This window comes from Mesoplodon densirostris, chromosome 18, assembly GCF_025265405.1.
Source record: "Mesoplodon densirostris isolate mMesDen1 chromosome 18, mMesDen1 primary haplotype, whole genome shotgun sequence".
NCBI lineage: Eukaryota > Metazoa > Chordata > Mammalia > Artiodactyla > Ziphiidae > Mesoplodon > Mesoplodon densirostris.
In genome coordinates this window covers 53,318,308-53,346,064 of record NC_082678.1, presented here as the reverse complement: position 1 = coordinate 53,346,064, position 27,757 = coordinate 53,318,308, and the positions used below count along the sequence as shown (strand labels likewise).

Genomic DNA, 27,757 nt, shown 5'->3' with positions numbered 1-27,757 from the left:
AGCTCTTTGACATGTATATTACATAATATGTATGCACATGATTATTTTATGTGACAATTTTCAGAGTTTCTGGTAATTTTTCTAGTTCTGCTTGATCATACTTAATGAGTGAAATAATATATTACTTTATGATGATACAATCTGTAAACTTAGGGCAGGAACCCTGTTATTAATATGATGTTCCTTGATTTCCCTTGGGTTGCCTCAGTTTCTCTGTTCATCGCTGCCATCCTCTGACACCCCCGCCAGTGTACTCAGCAGTCCCCCGGCCAGGCCAGTGCCCATGGGAGAGTGTCAAATAACCTCTGGCCCAGCCGAAAGCTTTACATACTCAGATTCCCACTGTAGTGTCTTCGTAGTGTCTCCAGCTAAGGGACCACCCTAATATCAGAATGGCTCTGGTGTCAGTGGTGATAGGTCCTGAGTAGTCAGAATCTTCTCACGATCCAAGAAAATGTGAAAAATCTGTGGAGAAATAAAACCAGGCAGAGGATAGCAAGTTCACACCCAGTACGGATACCTTGGAAAGAAGGCCTACGAAGAAGAGAACTTTCCTAGCCAGCTGCTTCTTTTGGATTAAAGTGTTGTCGCTCATGTATTAAGTCCACTCAGCCTGTTGGTCAGTAGGTCAGACAAGGTGCATGGAGCACCTCTCAGCTACATGTTCTTCTGTGCTCTTGGGCTGCGAAGCCCCTGCTCTCCTGAGGTCTTTTATTCTAGTGGAGATGACAGTTAATAAACAATAAAACAATGAACTTTCAGGTGGTAACAAGTGCTGTGAAGAAAAGTAAAATAGGTGAGAGATTGAAGGGTACAGACCAGGAAGGGCCGGGGAGGCATTACGGGTAGAGCGGTCGGAAAAGGCTTCTTAAAAGAAGGATCATTTGAGCTGAGACCTGAGTGAAGTGAGAGCGTGAACCATGAACATGGCGGGGAAGAGAGGGAGAGCATTCAGGCAGAGAGCAGGGCTAGTTCACCAAGGCATTAAGGTGGGAACGAGCTTGGGTGTGTTGAGGACAGCAGGAAGGCCAGTGTGGCTGAAATCAGTGAGGGGAGGGGAGAGCGATTGGGAAGGACTGCAGAGAAGTCCCCAGGGCCCAGCTCATGAAGAGGCCATGAGCCAAGCATGATGGGAAGCCATTGGAATGGATGATGTGATGTGATCTCTATTTTAAAGAAATCATTGAAGCCGCTGTGTAAAACCCAGACTATAAGGGGCAAGAGTAGACATGCAGAGACCAGGTAGGAGGCTCGTTTAGTGATCCAGGCTGAGGCATGGCTGGGCTTACAGGCATGATGGAAAGTGGTCTGAGTGGGTGATGTTTTGAAAGTAGAGCCAGCAAGATTTGCTGATGGATAGGATGTGTGATGTGAGAAAAACAGAAATCAAAGACGATGGCCTGAGCAATGGGGAAGGGATGCCTGATTGTGGGCAAGACAAGAGGAGGCGCTCATTTTGGGGAGAAATCAAGAGTTTCGTTTTGGATATGTTTTGTCGGAGGTGCGTTTTGGGGCATCCAGTTGAAAATGCCAAATAGGCGATGGTTTGTGTGCATTTGGAGCTCAGAGTAAAGGCAGGACTAGAGATGTAAATTCATGGTCACCAGTCTGTTGATAGTCTTTAAAGCCATGGTCCTGGGTGAGTTTGTCTAGGGTGAGCAGAGATAAAAAATAAAAGAGAGAAGAGGTTGGTTGAAAGATGAATCCCTGAGATACTCTACCGTTTCGAGTCAAGCAAGGAAAGAGGAACTAGCAAAGGAGACCGAGGGCATGCCTGTGCGTTAGGAAGAAAGCCAGGAATCTGGTGTCAGGGAGGCCAGGTCAAGTGAAAAAGATAAACTGTGTCAAACACTGTCAAGAGCAGAGTCCTGTGAGGACCAAGGTTCACCACTGGATTTGCCAACATGAAGGTCACTAGGACCCTGACAACGCTGGTGTCCGTCGAGTCGTGGAGACACGTGGCTGACGGAAGCGGGCGCGAGAGAGTGCAGAAAATCAGAGTGTGGAGAGAGTGTGTTTCAACAGTGCTTTCAAGAGGTTTTGGTCTGTATGGAGGAAGCCTCCAAGAGCAGAGGTGGAGCCATCGTCACTAGAAAGTCACAGAGATGTGGGAATGTGAGAGGGGACCCGTGTAAGAGCTGGTCTGGGGAGAAGAGAGTTTCAGAAGGAAGTTTCAAGGCTTGGTTCATCAGGTAAGATGCACCCACTTTGAGAGAGAAATCAAAGAGTCTGACATTGCTCTGTGTGTAGAAAATGTCAAAAAGTCAAATCGGAAAAACGGCCTCAGTCGGCCAGTGACAAAGTCAGAGCGGGTTGCCCGGGGAAGGCAGCCAGGCTGTGTACCAGGAGGCTGCACAGGGTGCCACTGGTTACCTTCTTGAATTATCACAGCCCAGAGGTTCAGCTCACAGAGAACAGCTGCACCTTCTAGCGGTGGATTCACGTAACCCCCAGCTCGCAGGACCAGTGCAGAAACAGACCAGCGAGCAGATTTATTTCCAGCGGACAATCTGATGGTCTCATGGTATTGAACACTTGCATGGGGATAACAGGCTCTTATTCCCTATTGGAAAACCTGCCTGGGAAGTCAAATACAACTCTGTTAACTGACCATGAAAAATATCACCTATAGAATGCTTAGTTGCTTGGTAAGCCTGGAATCAGAACAAAGGAACTTAGATAAATCCAACAATTAAGGGCATCGGTCTAAGATGAATCCATTTCACAACAGGGATGGTCTTGCCAAAGGTATAAAAACGTTAAAAGCCTGTTCATTGCAACTTGTTGTATGTATCTCCGTAGTAGGAAAGGCCTTGCCAGGGGGATGGAAAGTCTTGAAATTATTTTGGTTAAAACCATCCTCCTAGATGGTGTTCAGATGGGCTACCTTTGCCTTTTCAATGCTGCCATGGCTAACTGACCTTTCCAAATTCAATCCTTTCTTTATATCTGTTTAAAGAGTAATCCCTGGACCTCTAGTTCTGTAGAGTATCCATGCATGTGTGCAGGCACATGCATGTGTGTGTTTATATAAAGGGAAGGAGGCAAGGAGCAAGCAGGTGGCATGCGAGGTGCACAGATCGCTCTTTACCACTCTCTTGTTAGCCAGCTAAGTTCCGCCTTATCTGTTATACATACTGGGTTTCTGGATAAATAAGCTTCCCTTTTAAGGGAAAGTTTCTTTTAAATAAGTTTGAAAACTATGTTGACTTACTGGCCTGAAAGTTCTTGTATGTGTCTGTTTTGATTCATTATGCATCAGTTCTGCTGTTTAATAATGTAATAATAATAAACATCTTATTCCCTTCATTCTCAACATTTCCCCCTCCCTTCATTTACAAGATAGTGTCTGAAACAAGACAAAAAGGGAGTAAGGTGGAACTGAGGGTAGAAACTGCATAGACAAAGCCAGTGATTTTCTGTCTTTAATGTGCATCAGGATTTTCAAAGTGCACACGCTCTAGTTTCTGGCAATTCTATTCCAGAGGTGTTAGGAAGGCATCCAGGCATTGTGGGCACTAAAGGTTGAGAACCATTGCCTCAAGTTCTCTCTCTGCTCAAGACTGAAATGGAAAAGTTAAGGAAAAGCAATATACATTTATGTGGTCATTTTTATTGATATGTGTATCATTGGAAAATTATGGAATAGGATTAGAAGGTAATAAAACTGGGTCCATGAACCACAGATCATGCGTTATTTTATAGCCACTTTTGATGGTAGTTGTCACAGCTTGCTGGCAATGGCGAGGGTTAGGACTATTTTTCTTTTTCTGCCTTCATTTACAGACCCAGTCAGTCCTCACCTCACCATTTATCTTCTTCACTCTTGTCATCCATTCTGGCAGTTTGCTGCTATTATTTAGAGCCTTTTTGTACAGAAATTTACTAGGTGTTTGGGGAACCAACTCAATTTTCTCAGTTTTATATCAGGAAAAGAAAAGTGGGCAAAATGATAGCAGCAGTAAACACAGTTAGAAACAAACATCCACGTTTAGGTCTTTTCTATTCTCAATCCCCAATTAAAAAAAAAAAATTCTAACGAGAGAAGAGTTTCCAGGATGCAAAGCAACATCTCGCGTTCCAATTACTTAAAAACAAAGGCACCCAATGTTGTGTTCGTTTCAGGTGTACAGCAAAGTGAATCAGTTACACAAGTACATCTATCCACTCTTTTTTAGATTCTTTTCCCATATAGGTCATTACAGAGTATTGAGTAGAGTTCCCTGTGCTCTACAGTAGCTCCTTATGAGTTAGCTATTTTATATATAGTAGTGTGTTTATGTCAGTCCCAACACAATATTGTAAATCAGCTATACTCCAGTAAAAATTTTAAAAAAACCAAAAGCACCCAAAATGAAACAGGAAGAAAATCAGAGCTGAGACCACCGTACATGTTTATAAAAATGTCTCCGCTGAGCCAAATAAAGAATACGGTATGACATTTTTCGCCTGAAAACTGGCCTTAAGTACACTTTAAGAATTGGATTGCGGGCCTCCCTGGTGGCGCAGTGGTTGAGAGTCCGCCTGCCGATGCAGGGGATACGGGTTCGTGCCCCGGTCTGGGAGGATCCCATATGCCGCGGAGCGGCTGGGCCCGTGAGCCATGGCCGCTGGGCCTGCGCATCCGGAGCCTGTGCTCCGCAACGGGAGAGGCCACAACAGTGAGAGGCCCGCGTACCGCAAAAAGAAAAAAAAAAAAAAAAAAAGAATTGGATTGCAACCGTCTTAGTGTCGTATCAATAAAATATTGTAACCGCCAGTGCTACCTATAAATGTGTTCATAATTCAGCTGCAGTAAAGGGATTTACTAGGTGACAATGTAAAGGTGGTTATTTTCTATTCCTGTCTGTATTTTTTGAAAGACCTGGCTTTTTGTGACCTATACTGTATGAATATTTGTTTCAATTAAAAGATGCTTTCTCTTTCGTGACTTCTGCCCATGACGCTGAGGATTGTTTTCCTACTAGTGGTTTGTTCTCATTCTTGTAACGACCACCAGAACCATTTTATTTTAGGTATGTGGTATCAGAGCTATGCAAACCATTTGAGGATCATGCATAATAATAACATTGAGGTCACTTTAAAGAAGTTTAAAGAATTTTTCGAATGTGGTCTCGTTTGGACACATCCTCTCACTCTGTGGTGCAGTATCTGTCATTATACTCTCAGCCTAATTTTCTGGGTGGAATCATTTTTCCAATCAGGGCTTGTGAGTTCTGTCTGCAATGCAATCGTGGCTCCCAGGATACAGTTCAACAGGATTGCTTAGCAATTCATCATATTCAGCTTATATGAATGTAACATTCAAACCACTCTTTCTGTGCTTCTCAGTTCAAATCCTGTGCTGAAGAATATGTGGCCCGAAGGCAAACTGAGCATTACAGAGGTGACCAAGAGACCTCTGACTGCCGCCACCTTATTTAAGAATTCTATGATTGCTTTAGTAGACAACCTTGCATCAAAGGTAATTACTGTCTTTTCTAAATATCCATTTCATTTCATAGATTCCCTCTTGATACATGTTATAGAGAATGTACGTGTGGTTTGCTTTGTAGGTGATGATAGTAAATCAAATTGAAGAACATATTTAGAGTGAGTGTTACAACAGAATTCTTAATCCTGTTTTGTTTGTTTGTTTGTTTTTTAACATGGTAAAACAGTTGTTTGTGTCCCAGATGAAATGCTCTTCTTAAATTTGGGCCTTTTATCCTCCTGTAGTCATTAATGGGAAAGTCTTAGTAAGATCTTAAAAAAAAAAAAAAAAAAGCAGTGTACTACAGGCATAGTATATGCCTGGCAAAATAAACTTCAGCCCTGTGCTGAAGACAGGGCCTGGCTTAAAAAAAAAATCTTGAAATAAATTGTAACATACCATCTTTGTGCTGTATCTGAATACAAAATGACCAGATAGAGGTTTAAGAGGAAGTTTAGTATTTAAGTATTGTCCTTAGGCTGTTTTAAATAGTTGAAATAAAAAGATGTATTATTGGCAGTTATTTCTGCTTTTTATTGTTCCTTTGAGGTCTAATACTGTTTGATAACTTTAGTCTGGGATTTTTTTCCCCCTTAAAGAACAGATTTCTACTCTTAACTGCTGCTGTTGACAAGTTTGATAAATTAGGCAGCATTCTGGGACTCATTATTTTTAGTGCCTTCATTTTTATCTTTCTCTTCTGGTGCTTTTCCAGTATATTTTTTCTGCGTCATTTTTAACTTTTTTTTTTAAATCAACTTCCTCTCTAAAAATTTAAATCTATATTATTTTTGGTTACTTCCCTGTGGATAAATTAGGCAAGTGCCACAAGAGTACATCTATTCAGTAGCTTTCTATTCTTTTCGTCAGGATTCTTTGGCCTCAGGTGACAACAGATAAGCACAATGTGTTGGCTTGTATAATCAAAAATCCAGAAAGGCAGGGAAGGGTAAGGACACAGGAGCGGTAGACTAGAATACCCTTAGGGCCCCTCCTCTTGTCCCTCAGCTTCTCTCTGCATGTCAGCTTCAACCTGTCTCATCCAGCAAGAAGGAAAGTGAACCTAGAAGGAACGCATGGGACACAAGAAACAGAGTTGAACACAGAATTTTATAAAATGTATTTTATATAATACATTAATTATAAATATATTGTTTATAAAACATATTTGATTTATTCAATTAACTAGAAAAGAATCACTTTTGTTTTCTAAATTTGGTAGTTAAATGTGAATTTTTAAATAAAAATTCTAGAACCATCTATAATTTCTGTATGGGCAGTTGCATTCAGCTACTAAACAACTGAACCTTCCCTCCCCAAACTAGTGGCTTAAACAAGAGAGACATTTATTTCTCTCTCTGTAAATGAAGTACAGGAGCAGTTATCCCAGCACTGGTATAGCAACTCTAAGGTTATTAGGGACAAGTTCCTTCTGTCTTTCTGCTCTACCATCCTAGTGCTTGGCATCCCTTCTCCTGGTCCAAGATGGCAATTGGAGCCTCTTCCCTTTTAAAGAGACTTCCTGGAAGTCTCATATAGCACTTTAGCTGCATCTCATTTGCTGTACCTAGTTGCCAAGGAAGCTGGGAAGTGCCTTTTTATTCTGGTCAGCAGTGCACCCAGCTAGAAGTAAGTTTTCTGTTTTGAAGTAGGAAAAAAATTACTGTGTGTGAGGTAGGCAACAAGTCTAGCAGTCTCTGCTACAGCTCCCCAGTCTGTGTGAGGTGGGGGAATGAGGGAGAGAGTAGGGACAAGCAAAAGAATAGAGACAACCTATCAGTCTAATAGAAAGCAGGAAGGTGGGCAGGGCAGAAACAAAGGAAAAATGTTCCATTTAGAAAATACGTATATGATAGAAATAAATCTAATTAATTGGTACTCACCATAAATGTAAATAGACTAAACAGACTGGATAGGTGGAAAATCCAGGTATAGGCATACCTTGTTTTATTGCAGTTCACAGATGGTGCATCATTTTTTACACATTGAAGTTTTGTGGCAACCCTGCAACAAGTAAGTTTACCAGCAGCATTTTTCCAGCAGCATTTTCTCACTGGTATCTCTGTGTCACAGTTTGGTAATTCTTGCAGTATTTCAAACATTTTCATTATTGTTATATTTGCTGTGGTGATCTGTGACCAGTGATCTTTGATGATCTATGACTCGCTGAAGGCTTAGGTGATGGTTAGCGTTTTTTAGCAATAAAGTATTTTTAATTCAGGTATTGTTTTTTTAGGCATAATTCTGTTGCACACTTAATAGACTATAGTGTCATGTAAACGTAACTTTTATATGCACTGGTAAACCAGAAAATTCGTGTATTCATGTTATTGCCGTGGTCTAAAACTGAATCTGCAGTAACACCAAGGTTTTGCCATGTTGTTGATAGGAGCTACCTAGTTGACACTGTGCAGAAAGATTAAGAATAAAAAGGTGGGTAAAGATATATCAAGCCCCCCCCAAAAAAAAACCTGGTGAAAGCAATATTAATGTGAAAAAACATAGAATTTAAGGGAAAAAAGTATTATTACAGATAAAGAGACTAAGCATAATAAAATGAAGATACTCAATAAAGCCATTTTGAACTAGCTACCTAACAGCACAGCCATGATGGTACTTGAACTCTATAAAGCAAAAAAAAAAAAAAAGAACCTGAAAAAATGTAAAAGGCAAAATTGACAGGTCCACAATCCTAGAGGGAGATTTTAAACCAACTATCAGAAACTGATAGATCAAGCAAAAACCTTAGTAAGAGTGCAGCAGCCAAATTTAAACTTTATCTAAAAGATCAAAAGATCTCTATACCCAGGGGATAAGAAATACATATTCCTTTCAGGTATACATGCAACATTTACAAGAATTGACCACATGCTAGATCACAAAAGAAGTCTCAACTATTTTAACAAATGTATATATAGATTCATCTCCATCCTCACAGCAAATGAAATGAAAATCAGCATTAAAAAAGTATTTTTTTAATCTGCTTGGAAACTTAAAAATACTCCTAAAGCGGTCTACTTGTTATGCCTTTATTTAAAAAAACAAACAAAAAAAAAAAAACAAGAAAGACTGAAAGTAAATGAGTTAACTTCAACTCAAGAAGCCAGAAAAGGAAATCCAAAGAAAATCTAAAGAAAAAATTAAGAAAATAATTTTTAAATAGCAAAAACTAAAAGTAATCAAAAAATTAATCAAATAGACCTTTAAAAAACTTATTTTAAAAAGAGAAAATAATGTTAATGAAAAAATGATACAACTTTATATATTGCAGAGATTTTTTAAAGTATCAGAATATTATGAACAACTGTATGCCAGTGAATTTGAAAAATTAGCTTTCTAGAAAATTTTTACCAAAATTAACTCAAGAAGAAATAGAAAGCCTGAATAAATCAGTAACCTTAAAGATTCTGAATCACTAATCAGAAGTCTGCCTTCCCCCAAGTCTGCCAAGAACTTCAGGCCCAGATGGTTTTACAGGTAAGTCTTACAAATCCTTCAGGGAGCCAGTAATTCCTATCATACATACACTGTTTTGGAGGATGGGAAGAAGAGAGGCCACTACCCAATTCATTTTATGAGCTTAATATTACCTTAGTACAAGGTTAACATGAAAAAATGAAATTAGAGATGATTTTCACCTAGGAACATAAACATGAAGATTTTTAAAATACATGTAAGTAATGCATTTTCCAGCAACAGGGTGAACAAAACACCCCCTAAAACCAACTGAGAGCAACCAAAAATTGGTAAATTATAAAAACCAGCTTCCTGAATACGGACATGAATTAACAAGAAAGCAAAGAATATGCAGGCCTGGTGCTGAGTGAAGGCAGAAATTAACTGAATGAAGGGAAAAATAACTAGAGCACCAGAGCTGCTTTCACCCTGTCAGCATCTGTTGAAGCAGGTGACTTTGAGTATAGGTATCCAAGGCTGGTCCTTGGAGGGAAGCCCAGGGCCTGCCCAGAGTAGGGTGACTAACAAGGGATCACAAACCACATGCATACTCATACATATGTACACACACAAACACACGCACACACACAATGGTGGGTCTCCCGAGGGCTGCCTCCTCAGAGAGCTACCTCTAGAATGAGCTAGAAATAACCCCTCATTATCTGAAAGGAAAACTGCCTGTCTTGGTCCTTGGCACTGAGCCAAGCAGGGTGGGTGACCATCCCTTGAGAATTTATAATTGGAGGCCAGCTTTTATGAGATTTGCAGTCCAAATTCACACTACCTGGGTGGCCTGAAAAGGCTCAAGCCTGGTCAATTCAGGTCTGGTATTGCCCCCAGGCATCTGATGGAAGCAAGGTGAGGGAACCACCTTCATTTAAAACCTGAAAGAACTTCCACAGATGGAGTTCTAAGGAAGATAAGGAGTTCATAGTAAAAGATCTCCACACACATAAAGAAGCAAGACAGGACACAGGGAGAGTCAGACTAAACAACAGACTCATGAAAATGTCTTATACTGGATTATCAGAAACAGACTATAAGAATGTTTAATATGTTTCAAGAAATGAAGGGCCGGAGCTTCCCTGGTGGTGCAGTGGTTGAGAGTCCGCCTGCCGGTGCAGGGGACGCAGGTTCGTGCCCTGGTCCGGGAGGATCCCACATGCCGCGGAGTGGCTGGGCCCGTGAGCCATGGCTGCTGAGCCTGTGCGTCCGGAGCCTGTGTTCCGCAGTGGGAGAGGCCACAGCAGTGAGAGGCCTGCATCCCACAAAAAAAAAAAAAAAAAAAGAAAAGAAATGAAGGGCCTAAAAATATGAGAACTAGCAATTGAGAGCAGGCAACTAGGCAATTGATAGAAATAAAAACTAAACAATTAAAACTCAGTGGATAGGTTTAACATCAGTTTAGACAAAGCTGAAGAGAGAATAAGGAAATGAAAGAAACAATTGAAGAAATTAGCCAGAATCCCACTTAAAGAGACCAAGAAATTAAACCCATAAAAGACACATTAAGGGCTTCCCTGGTGGCGCAGTGGTTGAGAGTCCGCCTGCTGATGCAGGGCGCACAGGTTCATGCCCCGGTCTGGGAAGATCCCACATGCCACGGAGTGGCTGGACCTGTGAGCCATGGCTGCTGAGCCTGCGTGTCCGGAGCCTGTGCTCTGTAAAGGGAGAGGCCACAACAGTGAGAGGCCCGTGTACCGCAAAAAAAAAAATTAAAAAAAATAAAAAAGACACATTAAGAGACATGGAAGATAAAATGAAAAGGTCTAACATGCATCTAACCAGAGGCAAACAAGGAGAGGAGAGAATGGTTAGAACGATAGAAGGAAAAGAAAAAAGAATTTCAAGAATGATGAAAGACACCACTCTACAGGATCAGGAAGTCCAGTGTATCCCGAGCTGGAAAAATTAAAAGAAATTTGCTCCCAAGCACCTAGTGAAACCCCCGAATACCAAAGACGAAGAAAATACCTTAAAAGCAGATTAGCTTTGAAGAGAAAATAACTAAACCAGAATTCTATACCAAGAAAATTTATATTTTTCAAGAACAGAGACACAACAAAGAATCTTTCTGAAAAATAAAAACAGAGTTAGAACCACAGTAAAGGAAATTCTGAAAGATATATGTCAGATAGGAGGATGTCTGATTACTGAATGAAAGTCTGAAATGCAAAATGAAGAGCAAAGAAATTGGTAAATATGTGGATGCATAAAAATAAGCTGACTCTGTAAAATAATATTTTATTGGATTAAAAATACAGGTTAGAGCTAAGTAGTACAACAACAGTAGCATATAAATTGGAAGGGTGGGTGATTATAATTCAACTGTTTAAGGTCCTTGGTTGTTCAGGAAAAGGGTAAAAGTATTGGTTATATATATATACCAATACCAAAAGTATTGGTATATATATATCTCATGAGTTATAAATACATATAAAATTTTCTAGTGTAGTCATTGAAAGAATAGAAATGAGTTTATAACTTCCAAACTAGTGGTTGGGGGTGGGGGAAGCCAGAATGAGAAAAAAAATCATTAGTCCTAAAAAACATAGGAGGGCTTCCCTGGTGGCGCAGTGGTTGAGAGTCCGCCTGCTGATGCAGGGGATACGGGTTCGTGCCCCGGTCCGGGAGGATCCCACATGCCGTAGAGCGGCTGGGCCCGTGAGCCATGGCCGCGGAGCCTGCATGTCCGGAGCCTGTGCTCTGCAACGGGAGAAGCCACGACAGTGAGAGGCCCGTGTACCGCAAAAAAAAAAAAAAACCATAGGAAAGAGGAGACAAAATAACATAGGAAAGCTGGGACAAATAAAGATGGTAGAAATAAATCCACATATATTAGTAATTACAGTGAATATAAGTGGAGAAAAATTATCAAATCAGATTAAAGTAAAAGAATACAAATATATTGCCGCTTATTAATGACATCTAATCATAACAGAAAAGTTGAAAGTTTACATTTAAAAAGATATATCAGGCAAATTCTGACATTCTGGAACCTTAATCCAATTTCAGGACCTGTAGTGGCTCAGCAGTGAGCTGCCTCCCATCCCTGAAAGTGCCAGACTATTTTCCATTCACCTTTAACTCCCAAGTTTAGCTCTTCAGGATTCCAGACCAAAGTGTAGTTCTGCGTCCAAGGTCTCAAGTTCCAGCTTTCATCCCCTGAACCCCACAGGCTGTCAACAGCTGTGCTCAGCCTCACGGCTGCCTCTCCAGATCGACGGTTGCCTCGAAGACAAAAGCAGCCCTGAAGGCTGGCTTCACCCCTCTGGACTTTAGTCTTACTCTCATCTTGGCTATGTTATCAGCTCTTGATGCATTGAGATTTCTCCCCTCTCCCCATATTTTGTGTAGCCCTTTTTTTCAGTGACTTCCTCAGGAAGGTTGATATGAATTGCCTAGTCCTCCATCACCAGAAGTGCATTTTCTCAGAGTCCACACAGTGGTTTGGTTTTGTTTTGTTTTGCTTTAAAATTTTTTATTTATTTATTTTATTGACATACAATTGACATACAACAGTATATCACTTCCAGATGTACCACATAATGATTCAGTATTTGTATATTTTGCAAAATGATCACCACAATAAGTCTAATTAACATCCATCACCATGCACAGTTACACTTTTTTTCCCTGTGATGAGAACTTTTAAGATTTACTCTCTCAGCAGCTTTCAAATATACAATACAGTATTATTAACTATAGCACACAGTGTTTTTAAATGCATGTCTTATCGCCACCTAGATTATAAGTCTTTTGAATCTAAAGATTGACTTCTACTAATTTTATATACTTCCTGATACCTCATAAAGCACTCTAAACAGACAGACAGTTAATTATTAAATGAACTTGAATTTGCTTTTGACTCTATTTGATGCTGGTCAACACATGTTAAATATCAATAGATGAATATCTATCTAAATCAGGTATCTTCTGCCTAACACATATATTGATTAGTGTACTTTGGCAAAGGATGTTTTTCACAAAAATATAGAGAGAAACAGGTTTGTAAGTGCAAGATAATAAGATCACTATCAACTTTGGGAATTTAACCTTAATAAGACACAGAATTTGTCAAATTTAGGATTTCTTAGGTTGAGTCAATCTGGATATTTACAAAGGAGAGAGGAGGCGGTGTTTATAAATTGAAACAGAATGCTGATTAAATATAGAGAAAGTATTTCCACTGGCTTCCTTATCTGAAGGTTTTTATGTTACTAACCAGGATGAAAGGGCATTCCCCCACCCCTTAGCTGGTCATGAAGTGTCTATTCCAGTGTTACCACTTCCTGTGCATAATCAGTCAGTACTGGTAAAATTCCATTCAACTGGTTTCTGTTTAGTAAAGTTACTTATACTACTCAAATGTTACCTTACACTAAGATTGCTTTGCCCACATGATTGCATAAATTGTTGAGTTCACAATATTTTCTAATTCATACTGTAATTTTCTTTTGGACCCGAGGGTAATTTAGAAGTATATTTCTTAATTTCCAATCGTATAAGATTTTCTAATTATCTTCTTGCTCTTGATTTCTAGCTTAATCTCATTTGATCAGGGGATAGACTCTGTGTGATTTCAGTCCTTAGAAATTTGTGAAGTTTTTTTTATATGTTTTGTTTATGTGTTAAAATTATTTGCATTTAATATTCTGTACACATCCATTAGCTTGCTAGTCATATTATTATTGTCCAATGTTTCTGCATTCTTACTAATTACTTTGTTGTGTCAGTGCTGAAATGTGTGATAAAACCTACTTTGATTCTGAACTTGTCTACTTCTTGTTGTACCTTCCATTTTTGCTTTAAATATTTTGAGAATTTATTAGGCTTATTCAAGTTAGAACTGTTATATCTTCCTAGTGTTTGAAGTCATTTATCATTATGAAATGTCTTTATATTGCTTTTTGCCTTAAAGTCAGCTTTGCATGAATAAAAAAGTTAAAAGCAGCTTTTCTCTTGGCCAGGGCTTGCATGGTCTATCCTTTTCCACCCTTTTACTTTCAACCTTTCCATATCCTTATGTTTCAAGTTTGCCCCTCATAAATGGCATATAGTTAGTTTTGTTGTTTATCCCTTCTGACCATCTTTGTCTTTCAAATAAATCATTTAGTTCATTTATTCTTTTTTTTAAAATAAGTTTATTTTATTTATTTTTGGCTGTGTTGGATCTTCATTGCTGTGTGCAGGCTTTCTCTAGTTGGGGCGAGCGGGGGCTACTCTTTGTTGTGGTGCGCGGGCTTCTCATTGTGGTGGCTTCTCTTGTTGCGGAGCACGGACTCTAGGCTTGCGGGCTTCAGTTGTTGTGGCTCGCGGGCTCTAGAGTGCAGGCTCAGTAGTTGTGGCGCACGGGCTTAGTTGCTCCACACATGTGGGATCTTCCTAGACCAGGGCTCGAACCCATGTCCCCTACGTTGGCAGGCGGATTCTTAACCACCGTGCCACCAGGGAAGCCCAGTTCATTTACTCTTAACGTAGCTACCATATGTTGTATTTAAATCAACCATCTCATTAGTGCTTTCTGTTTGTCTCTTCTATATTTCTTTTTCTTTACTTCCTAACCTTTTTGATTGATTACTGTGGGCAAAAGGTAAACAAAATTCTATTCCTTCTGCTTGATAACCTCAGTTAAATTTCTAGCTCTGTTCTCCTGTTAACCTAGTATAATGTATATCAACTATATTACTAGGCAACATCACTTAAGATAAAAATTACCCCTATTGGTAAATTGCACCTGTACTGGGAGAATGATAATTGTCTGGTGGGGATGACGTACTTTTGGCTTCCTGAGTGTGATGACTCATGTATTAGGCATGTCCCTTTCAAGGACCCTGGAAGCTATGTCTTTAGCGTTGTTACAAGAGATATTGAATCCTATGGGCCATGAGGCTTTTAAACCAAGGGCACTTCCCACATCTGTCTGATATGGACCTCATCTTATTGTGCCCAAGCTATTATCTGACTGCGGTATGGGCTGCTGCACGACCTTGACGTGCCTGCTGGCAGACCATGTTCTTGTCCTCCTGGGTAGACTCCTGCCAAGTGCGGGCTGTAAGTCTTTTGAGTCAGAATGTTTATTTAAACCTAGGGAGGCATCCTTTCCTTGCACTACCGCCCCCCCACCACCACTACCACTCAGTATTGCAATGATTTTTTATTACTACATTTATTTGTGTTATTATTTTGGAAGATTTACATTATAATATTGTTTTAGTGATTACTCAAGTTATTACAGTGTCATTCTGGATTATAGAAATCTAATCTTATTTGGTGCTTTTACCTCCTTCCTGGACAATGCAAGGTCCATAAAACATCTTAATTCCATTTGTCTTCCTCCCAGCTTATGTGTTCTTTTGGTCATGTACTTATAAATATTTTATTTATTTATTTATTTATTTATTTATTTATTTATATAAAGCCAGTAAGATGATGACTCATCATCATCATTATTATTACTACTAGGTATAGTCGATATCTGTTTAGATTTACTCATTTATTACTTCTTTTTTCCTCTTTCTATATCACTGAGCTTCCTCTTGGACCATTCTTCTTCTGCCTGAACTTCATCCTGTTATATCTGAGGCCCGATGTTGACAAATTCTGAAAATATTCTATGCTGTTTTCCTTCTTGAAGAATATTTTTGCTGGGTGTAAAATTCTACATTGGCAGCTCTTTAAGCATTTCAAAGACAATACTCACTTGTCTTCTGGGTTCCATATTTTCTTTTGAGAAGTCCGCTGTCAGTCTATTTGTTGCTCCTTTAGGTTGTCAGCCTTTTTTCTTCTGGCTACCCTTCTTTGGTTTTCAGAAGTTTAACTGATGTATCTAGGTGTAAATTTTTCCTTTTAAATCTTGCTTGCAGTTTGTAGGACTTCTTCAGTTTGTTACAGCTTAATTGTTTTTCATCAGTTTTACAAAGTTCTTGGCTATGAGCTCTTCAAATATTGCTCCTGCCCCTTTTGTCTCCTCCCTTTGGGACTCCAGTTACTTAGACCACTTCACGGTGTCTTCTGTGCCTCTTAACCCCTCTTCTTTATTTTCCATCTCCATGAGCCATTCTGGGAAAATTCTTCTCACCTTCCTTCAAGTTCACTAATCTTTTTCTTCACCAATTTCTAATCTACTCTTCTACTGATCCAGTGAGTTCTTAATTTCCATTATTGTATTTTTAAGTCCTAGGTTTTCCACTTGGTTTGGTTCTTTTTTGTAGTTTCTGGTTCTCTAAAAAAATTCTCAATATTGTCTTTTGTCATCTTGAACATACTCAGCATAGTTGTTTTAATATTTCTATCTGATAACTCCAATATCTGGACCCTTCCAGATCTTTTTATTTTGTATGTTGTTTTGCTATTTCTAATTCATTTTATCTTGGCTCCTTATATATCTGGTTAACTTTTATTTTGTTCCAAACATTATATTTGCAAAACTGTTTATAGAAATAATTGGAGGGCCAAGTTTATGTAATCTTTCTCTAGGGAAGATTTATCTTTGCTCCTTTTAGGCACATAAAAGCACTGATATTCCGAAGAAGCTATTCCAGTTTGAAGGACTGAAATGATTCAAAGCTGAAAGGAACACTTAGTGTGTACCAGGGCTGTGCCAATTATTTTACATTCTTCAACAATGCATTTTTACCACAGCTTCTGCCTCTTTCTATTAAATTACTCCTTCTGTTACTTTTAATCATGTTTCTGTAAATACACAAAAACTTGATGTTTACATGTCTCAATTGTTTACACCCTAGTTTCTTTTCTACTTTTCCTGATGAGTCCTTTCTGCTATTCCTGATGAGTCCTAAAATATAATAATACAAAATTTTAACTGAATGCCTGAGAATTTCCAGGCATTAAATTGAAGGGAAATTTAAGTTGAAGGGAAAGGAAGAATTTTTTTATAAGTCTGTGCCTGAGAAATGAGAGTCACAGAGCTTAATTTGACACAGCTAACACTAATGACATGTCAGTGTCTTTAGTCCGGGATTTTTCTCCATTGAAGCTTATCATTTGCCGATTCATTTCTTTAGGAACCATATTACGTACGTTGCATCAAACCCAACGACAAGAAGTCCCCACAGATCTTTGACGATGAACGCTGCCGGCATCAAGTAGAGTATCTTGGACTCCTGGAAAATGTGAGGGTGCGTCGGGCAGGGTTCGCCTTCCGCCAGACCTATGAGAAGTTTCTTCACAGGTGAGAATAGACTAAACGAGGAAACCTGCTAGCACACTGAGAATTATGGAGTCCTCCCCGTGTTTAACCATGCATCAGCTCCTTTCAGACAATCTATATGTTTGTTGAATGAACAGAAGATTTGAGGAAACTGCAACTATGAAAGACCTTCCCAGAATCGGCAGGAGTCCCCTTGAGTCTGTGGTTTACGGACCATGGGGAAAAATTTTTTTCTTCATGGGGAAAATGGGGGCATGTAGTATAGGAGAAAAAACAAGGATGTGGAGTCACAGCTGGGTTGGAATCCTGGCTATGCTACTCATTTGCTGCACGACCTTGAGCTAGAAATTTAACTTCTTTGATTCTCCTTCTGCATCTATAAAATGAGTATAGTAACATTACCTCATAAGCCTTTTGTTGTGAGGATTAAATTAACCAAAGTAAAAAGGCTAGGTGCCTGGCACATAATAGATGTTCAATTAATGCTGCTTAGCATTGCCGATATTGCTAACTATAATAATAACAAAATATTAAGTAGTTAATCATGGAGGCCCTAAAATTAGTCTACCTGATTGAATCCTGTCTTTGCCATTTCTTAGCTTTTTGACCTTAGGCAAATCATATAACCTTTCCATGCCTCAGGTTCCTATGTATAAAATGGGGGAAATTAATTAATTTTTTAAAATGGGAATAATAATGGTAACTACCTGGTAGGGCTGTTGGGGGATGAAGTAATCTATCTGAAATACTTAGAATGGTACCTGGCATATAGTAATCACTCAATAAATGTAAGGTATCATTGCTATTGTTATTTATTGTTACTAACAATAATGATAGTTGACACCTGGTACCATAAAAATAGCGTTTTAAATTCCATCTCTTCATCTATTTTAAAATACTTATTGAGCATTTCCTATGTTGTAGATTGCAGAGTCCACAAAATATGAATAAACAAATACATAAAATATTGATTGGTGAGAAGAGTCTCTAAGGAGATAATAATGACAGGAGGGGGTCAGCCATAAAAAGGTCAAAGAAAGGAGCAGGTGGAGCAGAGGAAACAGCGGAGAAAAGTCTCTCTTGCAATAATAAGTGGTGTTTTAGGTACCAGACATCATCCAGTGTGGTTGGAGGATGCTGAGTGACAGGGCAGTGGTGTAGCGTGAGATCAGAGATGGACATAGGCCAGATCATGTTGAATGTTGTAATCCAGACTAAACAGTTTAGATTTTGGCTAAGTGTGGTAGAAAACCACTGGTGGATTTTATGCAGGGAGCAACCCAATCTTATGGATGTCTTAAGATATCACTGTGGCTGCTGTGTGTAAATAGGAAGCAAGGAGACATTTAGAGATGCTATTGCAGGAATCCAGGAGAGGCAGCTCAACGAGAGTGCCTTGAACAAGGAATTATTGTAGATCCAAGAGTAGTGGACTGATTCAGGGTATGTTTTGTGGAAAGGTGGACTAGACTTGCTCATGGATTGGCGTGATGAGAGAGTAGTAGAGAGGGATGATGGGTAATAACAAGTAGATTCTGGCTGGAGCATCTGGGTAAGCATGGTACCATTTGCTGAGGTGAGAAAGATTGGGGAAGAGAAGTTTGAGGAGGAGGACATGAAACTGGGGCAAAGATGGAATCAAGATTGTCTCCTGACTGTGTTAGGTTTGAAATGGCTACTAAATGTCTAGGTAGAAATACTAAGTAAGTTATTAGCCATACAAATCTGGAGTTCCGGGAAGAGTCCAGGCTGGAAATAGAAACTTTGGAGTTATTGGTATACAGATTGTATATAAAGTCTTGGAACTGGATAGAAAAGAGGAGGAGGCCCATGCTAACATTTAGGTTTGTGGTCTGACATGAAAGAATGAGCAAAGAGAAGAGAAGAAGCAACCAAGAAGATAGAAGAAATATCAGAAGAAGGTTATGTCACAGAAGCCAAGAGAAGATGGCATTTCAAGAAGAAAAGTACAGTTATCATATTAAATGTTGCTGTGCCATCAAGTAAGATAAAAGCAGAAGCTTAGCCATTAGACTAGGCAACATAGAGGTCAAAAGAGAAAAGGCTGGACAGAGCCCCATTTGAGCAGGATGGGGAAGTGAAGTGAGAAGTTGGATGTCTCTGGACAACTCAAGAATGTGTGCTATGAATGAGAGCAGAGAAAAATAGAAGCAGCAGCCAGGGTGGAATGTGAGGTCAAGGAGATACCAGAAAATGTTTGTATGCAGGTGGGGATGATTCAGAACAGAGGGAGAAACCAGCGACACAGGAGGGAGGGAGATAATTGTAATAATAACATCCTTGAGAAGGCAAGGAATGAAATCCCAAGCACAAGTGGAAGGTTTGTCAGCTTTAGATGGGAACGGATGCTTCACCCTTAGCAACAGGATGAAAGGCAGAGAATATGAATACAGATGCAGGAAGCCTCGAAGCTTGGCTGATGGCGAAGATGAAGATGTTCCTATCTGATTGCTTCCATTTCCTCAGTAAAGTATGAGGCAAGGTCATGAGCTGAGAGTGAAGATTAGGAGATGTGGTGTAGGAGGTTGGAGGGGAAATGAAAATACTCATTTTGGAGAGTGGGAAAGCATAGGTGTGTATGGTAGTTTTGCTGCTAGGAAGATCTGAGCGCCCACTTGGCGTTTGAGGTTATAAGTGTACAGTGACACCACCGAGCACTGTCTGTTGTTCTCCACTGTCTGTTGTCAGCTACTTGTGTGAAGAAGTGAAAGGGATTTACACCAATTGGAGATTCTTGGAATGAATACAACTTTATAGCAGAATACCCGAGAAAATTGAAAGTTTTATATTGATCAAAAGGTTTTGCTCAAAACTGATCATTTTCCTTATCGAAATCATACTGTTCTTTAAATTTGGGTTTTTTTTAAATTGAGGCTGTAGAGTAGGAGTGTTGTCATGAGTAGAGATGTGTTCATTCTGAGTCTTGACTTCAAACAGTGTCAAATTATATTAATAGGAAGATTGTTAGTCCCTTGTCATTACTCAGAATTCTAGCAGTTACTCAATTGTAGTATTGATTTTTGTGTTGTCACGTATATAAGATCAGCAGAAGTTAAGTATTAGAATGAGCAGGGTGGGAATGGGTAACTATAGGATGGGACTGAACTAAAAGTGTATTTACCTAAAATATATATTTATCTAACTAAAAATATATTATCATGACACCATGATAATAGAAGCCATGGAAAAAGTTGAAATAAGAGAATAAGCAAGCTTGATTTGAAGGGGACAAGGACTTTTGCAAGTGCATATCCTTACTCTTAATCTCTTTATGCACCTATTTTACTTTCAACTCAAGATGTTTGGTGTGTTTTTTGGCATGAAAGACATGCTCTAAGGATTGGATGATTCTGTTTTCTAATACTCATGTAAAAATAGAAAAGATTTAAAAGAACCTATGAATTTCAAATATGATGGTCTTAGGAGTACAAGCTTAAATCTCCCATTCCCACTCCAGAACATCCCCCAATAATATAAAATATGTGTATTTAAAGCCATGTTAATGCATAGCCACACTATGGAATCAAAAGGGGGATTCTCAGTGAACCTTAAAGATGTGAATCACTCCTAAATACAATATGAAGCAGACATGAAGACCCAGAAGTAAGCCAAGGTCACAGTTTTAAGGAAAGACTGCCTTGTGAGGCTTGAGCTGCCATTCAGGAAGCATCTCAGCTACTGTGCTGGAGTTTACCGAGCTGCCGCACTGGGAGGTTAATGGCCAGTGCAAGTAACCGCCTCAGCAACTGTAACGGAGACATCATAGGTATATTGGCCAAGACTCAGGAAGCAAAAGTAGCCACCTAACAAGAGGCCAACGAAGGCCAAGATGTACACATACATAGAAGGACTCTGGGAAAGGAGACAAGATAACAGTCAAACATCTGAGAAAGGCCAGGCCAATGAAAAAGAGACAATAAGCTCAACAAATAAAAAACCTCACCCCCAAGGGACCAGAGCAAGGAGTGAAAGACATTAGAATAAACCTATTTCATATTCTCCAAGAGATAAAGGAGAGGATTATGGTCCTAAAATAGGAGTACAAAGTTAGAAACAAGAACAGGTAGTTATTAAAAAGAACTAATTAGAAATTTAGAAAATGAAAACCAGATCAAGCACAATGAGAGAGTGAATTGTCCATCAATAGAAGGAGTCAGCAATTTGTAGTGTAATCATACAATGGTTACTAATCAGCATTAAAGAGAATGAATGGCTAATACAGCAACAACATGGATGAATAAAACATTATGCTGAAAAGGAGTCGCCAAAGAGTAATTTCTTGATGCTGCTATTTACATGAAGTTTAAGAACAGATAGAAATCAGAGCAGTGCTTTGCTCTGGGTTGGGGGTTGACTGGAAAGGGGGGGGAAGGGCACTGGGGGAACTCTTTGAGATTATGGAGATGATCTGTATCTCGATTGGCATGTCAGTTCCATGGGTGTACACATTTTTCAAACCTACTGATTCGTGTACTTAAATGTGTGCATTTTACTATACATAAAGTTTACCACAATTAGAAAATTTTTTTTCTTAACTAAACTTCTTTTAAACAACTTAGTGAGTTAGAAGATCAAGCTGAAGACTTCTTCCAGACCTCATCACAAAGAAAAAGAGATGGGAAGCACTAAAGAAAGGTCAAGCCGCATATAAGTTTGATCCAGGAGGGCCAAAAGCCATCTAACTGGAGCTCCAGGAGGAAAGAAGAGTCTAGGGGTCAGAATGAAAGAATACACTGAGTGTAAAACATATGAAGTTTTTTAATGAAACTTAAGGACATTATGTTCACTTTCAGAATGTTAGACATAAATAAAAATGCTTAGAGCTCCCAAGAAGAAAGGCAAACTACCTGTGAGGGAATGAGACTCATACTGACATCAGACTTCTCATTAGCAACCATCAGTGTAAACAGACAAAGGAGCAGTGTCTTCATAGTGAAGGGGAATGAAGTTTATGCTTAGAGTTTTATTCCGTGCCAAGTTATCATTCAAGAGTGTGGGCAGAATAAAAACGTGTTCTGACATATACAGGCTCAGAAAGTTTACTATTCTGAGAGGGTCATAGACCCTCTGAAAAATCTCTAGAGGGTATACTTTAGCAAAAAGGAGAATAAATGCAGGAGGAAAATATGGAATGCAAAAAAGCAACATTGAACAAATAAGTAGGTAAAACTTGTTGTGAAATCTGAACAAGTATTGCTTGTAAGGGGGAAAAAGAAGTCTGTAATAATCATTTGCAACAAAAATTAAAATAGTACTGAGAAATACAGAGAAGTAAAGACTTTTGTACTCCTTATGGGAAGCATATAGGTGTTAATTAACTAGACGGGAAAAAGTATGTATTTTTACCTAAATAAATTTTTACATATTTAATTTTTCAGAATGATAATAATAATAGTGCTGACATTGTGAAGTGCTCACACCATATGTACCCGGCACTGTTTTAAACAGTCTGCATGTAGTCTGTCCCTAAAGCTGACAACCAGATGAGAGTGTGTTACCCCCATTTTATGCAGATGAGGAAACGGAGACACACAAAGGTTAAGGAACTTGCCTCAGGCCACGGAGCCAAGTAGTGGTGTAGCTGTGTCTGAACTCAGGCAGTTGGCTCCTAAACCTATCGTCTTTAACAGTGCACCGCCTCACAACTGAATGTGCGGCTTTATCAGAGGAAGGAATAAAATGGCATAAAGAAAACTCAGTCTGCCCAAGAGAAAATGGGGTAAAAAGCAACAAAGAGAAAGCACAACTAATAGAAAACATTAAATGAGAAGTTGAGAAAATTGAAACATGTTAATAATCACAATAAAAGTGTCAAACTTGCCCTTGAAAAGACAGAATTGTGGAAAGACTGAAGTCTCTCCAGTTGATGACTGACTAAGTCGAGATTAGGTCCTCTCTACTAGAGTCATCTAGGAAGAGTGCTGGATGAGATGGTGGGATGTGCATCTGGGAAGATGGTCTATCCCTCCTCTGCAGGCTGTGTTTATCTGCCACTTTACATAAAATGAGTTTGTTCACATTGAAAATTTGACATTTTATTTTAATGTCATACTGATTGAACTAATTAACAGTGGGACATGGGGTAGGATGGAAGGTGTGTAGGACATTGGATGAATGTTTTCAGTCCTGGTGGGAGAAAAAGTAATATTTTCTGCAATGACTTTGTCCTTTTAGATTCTGCAGATTTTTTGTAAGCTAGCTTTGAACCTAAATTTCTACTTGTCACTTTCATTTTCATTCTTTTATTGAAAAAGAGAGAGAAGGATTTTAAATGTACTGATAACCTTAAAAGCTGCTAAAGTCTTTCAGGGAGGTAAAACTGGTTGTCAGAAAGCAGATGAATTTAGCTTTTTTTTTTTTTTTTTTGCGGTACGTGGGCCTCTCACTGTTGTGGCCTCTCCGGTTGTGGAGCACAGGCTCCAGACGCGCAGGCTCAGCGGCCATGGCTCACAGGCCCAGCCGCTCCGCGGCATGTGGGATCTTCCCGGACCAGGGCACGAACCCGCGTCCCCTGCATCGGCAGGCGGACTCTCAACCACTGCGCCACCAGGGAAGCCCGAATTTAGCTTTTTAATTTGCAAGTTCAGGATGCTGGTTTGCTGGAGAACTTGGGGCATGCCCTTGACCGTCAGGAAGAAAGGAAGGGCACGTTACCCCGATGTGTTAGCTGAGCAGTGTGGCAGTAGGATTGCTTCTAGTTTCTGCAACATGCCTAAAACTTTAAACAAATACCATTACTCCCTGTTGACTCTTATTCTATTGATAGTTATACAATGAATTTGGAAGTTTTTAGATTTTATTTCCTTTTTCCACGTGACGTTGCTTAACATTACCTTTCTCTTCATATCAGAACTCTTTGGTTTCTGTTTCTGTCTCTATCTGGCAAGTGACTAGACTTTTAAATGTATTTTCTTCCATTCTTTCATTCAGTAGATATCTCGTTCCTCATTGTATGGTGGACAACACGATAGACACATGGCATATAGTGGGGAACAAAACAAAATTCTTGCCTTCGTGGTACCCATAGACTGACATTCAACAGACAAACACACAAATCAATATGATTACACACTGTGATGAATGGTGTGAGGAAAAGAAACCCATCTGGCTGCCCTAGAGAGGAATAACGGGGGTGAGGGTTGATGGTTGGTGAAGAAAAATCTAAAAAAGACTGTGAGGAGTCTCAGCCTTTCAAAGAGTAGATTAAAAAGCATTCCAGGCAATGGGAACAGCATATGCAAAGTCTCCAAGGCAAGAAAGAGGCAACCGCATTACAGGACCCTAAAGAAGGCCAAGGCCACTGGAGTAGAATAATGAAAGCAGGAGAGCAGTAAAAGATAAAAATGATATGAGGCTTTTTGGAATACTACTCTGGCTGCTAAATATGCAGAATGGATGGAAGAGGAAATGGAAAACAGGTTAGGAGTCTATTGTAGTAAACTTGATGGTGGCTTATATTAGGATTGTAGCAGTAAAGATGAGAATAGTTGAATTTTAAATATATTTTGGAGGTGGAGTCAATAGACTAGATGATGGATGAGAAGGAATGATAGAGAAGAGAAGGGATCAAATATGACTCCCAGGGTTCTGGCTTTAGTAACTGAGGACATTGAGATAGGAAGGACTGAAAGAGGAATTTAAGATACCGTTAGGTCTAGGCATTGGATATGTGAGTCTGAAGCTCAGAACTGAGAACTGGACTTGGGATAATAAATTCATGAGTTGAAAAATAAAGTGGATGGAATAGATGAAGCGATGTGGGAGGTTTTACACAGAGAGACGAGGGCCTGATATGAGCTCTGGGGCACTCCAACATTTGGGGGTCCAGTAATGAGGAGTTGCCAGAAAATGAGATTGAGAAGAGATATCCAGAGAGACAGGAGGAAGCTAGGGAGAGTGTGCTGTTGTGGAAGCTAAGATGGAAATCAGGAAAAGAGAGAGACATGAAGAAGAAGGGATCAGATGCCCCTTAGATACATAGTATCTTAACCAGAAATGTGTAAAGCCCTAGGAGGAAAACATGAAGACTCCTGAAAGGCACGAAAGTAGACTTGAACTAATGGAATGATATCCCTTGTTCCTGGATAGGACAACTCAACATCATAGCTAAATTTAATGAATTTAACATGGGAACCCAATAAAAATACCAGAAAGGATTCATTTGTTTTGTGATTGTTTTTCCCTGGAACTATGCAAATTGATTCTAAAGTTCATATAGAAAATTGAACACATGGGAATATCTAGAAATACCTTTAAAAAGGAAAAGAAGGAGAAAAGACCACCAGATATTAAAATGTACTTATAGCATCTGTAATTAGAAATTTGCAGTACTGATCGTGCAGAGGCACAGACAAAGCAATGAAACAGACCAGAAAGCCCAGAAATGAACTGAAGTACATGTGAAAATTTAGCATATGATAAAATGGCATATTAAATCAGAGGGAGAAAGACGTTTTAGTAAATAATATCGGAAATAGCCTTTTGTCAAAAGTTGGATCCGTATCATATGGATCCATATCAAAATAAACTCCAAATGGATCAGAGATCTAAATGTAAAATATGAAAACATATAAGTACTAGAAGAACCCATAGGTGAATTACTCTGTAACCTGAATGTGAGGAAAGCCTTTCTCACTATGACTTAAAATTCAGATGCAGTATGTGAAAAACATTACTAAATTTGACTACGTGTATTAAACAACTTTGCACCAAGGGTGGAGGAAAAGCACTGCAGTAGGCAGCCTTCTAAGCTGGTCCCAGTGATCCCCACCTACTGGTATTCATGCCTGTGTAATCCCCTTCCTGTGAGTGTGGGCTGGCTCTAGTGAATTGCTTCTAGCAAAATGGAATATGTCAAAAGTGATGGGATGTCGCTTGTGAGATTAGGCTACAAAAGGCTGAGACTCTGTGACTACTGTCTTGCTCACGGTCACCCTCACGAAGAAGCTGGTGTGTAGTACACTAACCTATGAGAGGGCCACGTATTGAGGAACTGTTGGCTGCTTGTATGTAGAATTGCAAATGATCTGTGAATTGACCTTATGTGCAGAACTGTGCTTAGTTTTCTTTCAGTGATGATAGTTTATCTGAAGATCTGCTTGATGTCCTTTGAAGCGAGTCATATTGTTCATAAGTGATGTTTTGTTCCTTCCCCAGTCATTTACCAGTTCAAAAACCCATGATAGAGGCATCCCTTTCTTGTTTCTGTTTGTAAAGACAATGCTTCCAAGGTTGCCACGTTACAAATAATATTTGCTGCAAGTTTTTGGCAAACAGCTTTTATTAAATTAAGGAATACCCTTCTAATCCTTGTTTAGTGAGTGTTGTATTTTATTGAAGGAGTGTTGTATTTTATTGAAGGCTTTTTCTATGACTTTTATCAGGCTAATGAAATTCATCCCTATTCCTAGTTTGCTAAGAAGTTTTTTTTCTTTCTTTCTATGAAGCATCTTGCATTTTATTGGATAGCTTTTCTGCATCTATTGATACCACATGGTTTTTCTCCCTTAATCCGTGCCCTGTTCTTTTTTTCATCCAGGTACAAAATGATCTCTGAATTCACCTGGCCCAACCATGACCTCCCTTCAGACAAAGAGGCTGTCAAGAAACTGATTAAACATTGTGGCTTTCAGGATGATGTAGCTTATGGGAAGACCAAAATTTTCATTCGAACACCCCAAACATTGTTTACCTTGGAAGAGCTCCGTGCCCAGATGCTCGTAAGGATTGTCCTCTTTCTACAAAAGGTAATTTAATATTTTATATGTAAGGATAAGGCCTTACTTTTATGTTCTTAAAGATGAGTTGAATGTTTTCTTTGATTCAAGAAATGTTCACGATGGTATATTTTTTGCATCTATGCATATCATAAGAGTGTTTTCCGTTGCCTCCACACATGGAAAACTTACTGCGCTGCGTGAACTCAAAATTATTTTATCCTCAAAACTCTGAAGCTATTTTGTCTTCTGGTATTTAGAATCAGAGAGATGTCTGAAGCAGTCTGGTTTTTGTCTCTTGCAGTTAACTGAGTTGTTTCCCTCAGCTTAACTGCTTAAAGGACTTTTTCTATCTTATAATTTAAAAGCTTGGCCAGCCTTTATGAGACCACCTCCCTCACCCATCACGACCCACCGCCAGCACTTGCCAAGGTGTGTGGTGCTGACTCAGCGGTCCTCGTGAGACCATGGTACCTGTCATCACTGATCTGTGCAGGGCCCCTTCTCATTTCATTCAATCACTCAGGTATTTCTTTTTATCCCTCTTACCCATTTCCATACCTTCTGATTGAACCATTTTAATGTAAAAAAATTATATATGCATAGACAAAGAAATCGTATTCCTCTAGGAGAATGTCCTTGGGGTATCCATCAGGGGAAAGGTGGCTGGGTCATTGGGTATATGTAGACCTAATTGGCGTAAGTAGTGCCAGGCTCCTCTCCAGAATGTCTGCCAGTTTGCACATCACCAGTTTGTATGTAGAGGTTACTATGTGCCCACATCCTTAGCAGTATCATCCAGGTACCTAAATTGCCAGACTAGTAAGTATAATGATATCTCATTGTTGTTTTGCTTCCTATTTCTCTGATTACCATTGAATTTGAGCATCTCATTAAATCCTTGTTTGCTTTTTGGGG

General features: G+C 39.3%; 1 protein-coding gene across 7 annotated transcripts in view; it reads left to right on the top strand.

Annotated features, from left to right (window-relative positions):
- Window positions 1-27,757, top strand: part of MYO1D (myosin ID) — a 348,552-nt gene that overhangs the window by 130,614 nt on the left and 190,181 nt on the right. For all 7 annotated transcript variants that reach the window (XM_060082677.1, XM_060082679.1, XM_060082676.1 and 4 more), the window contains exons 14-16: window positions 5,332-5,464; window positions 16,957-17,123; window positions 26,662-26,869. In XM_060082677.1, the coding sequence (XP_059938660.1) occupies window positions 5,332-5,464; window positions 16,957-17,123; window positions 26,662-26,869 (508 nt within the window). The remainder of the gene's footprint in view (window positions 1-5,331; window positions 5,465-16,956; window positions 17,124-26,661; window positions 26,870-27,757) is intronic.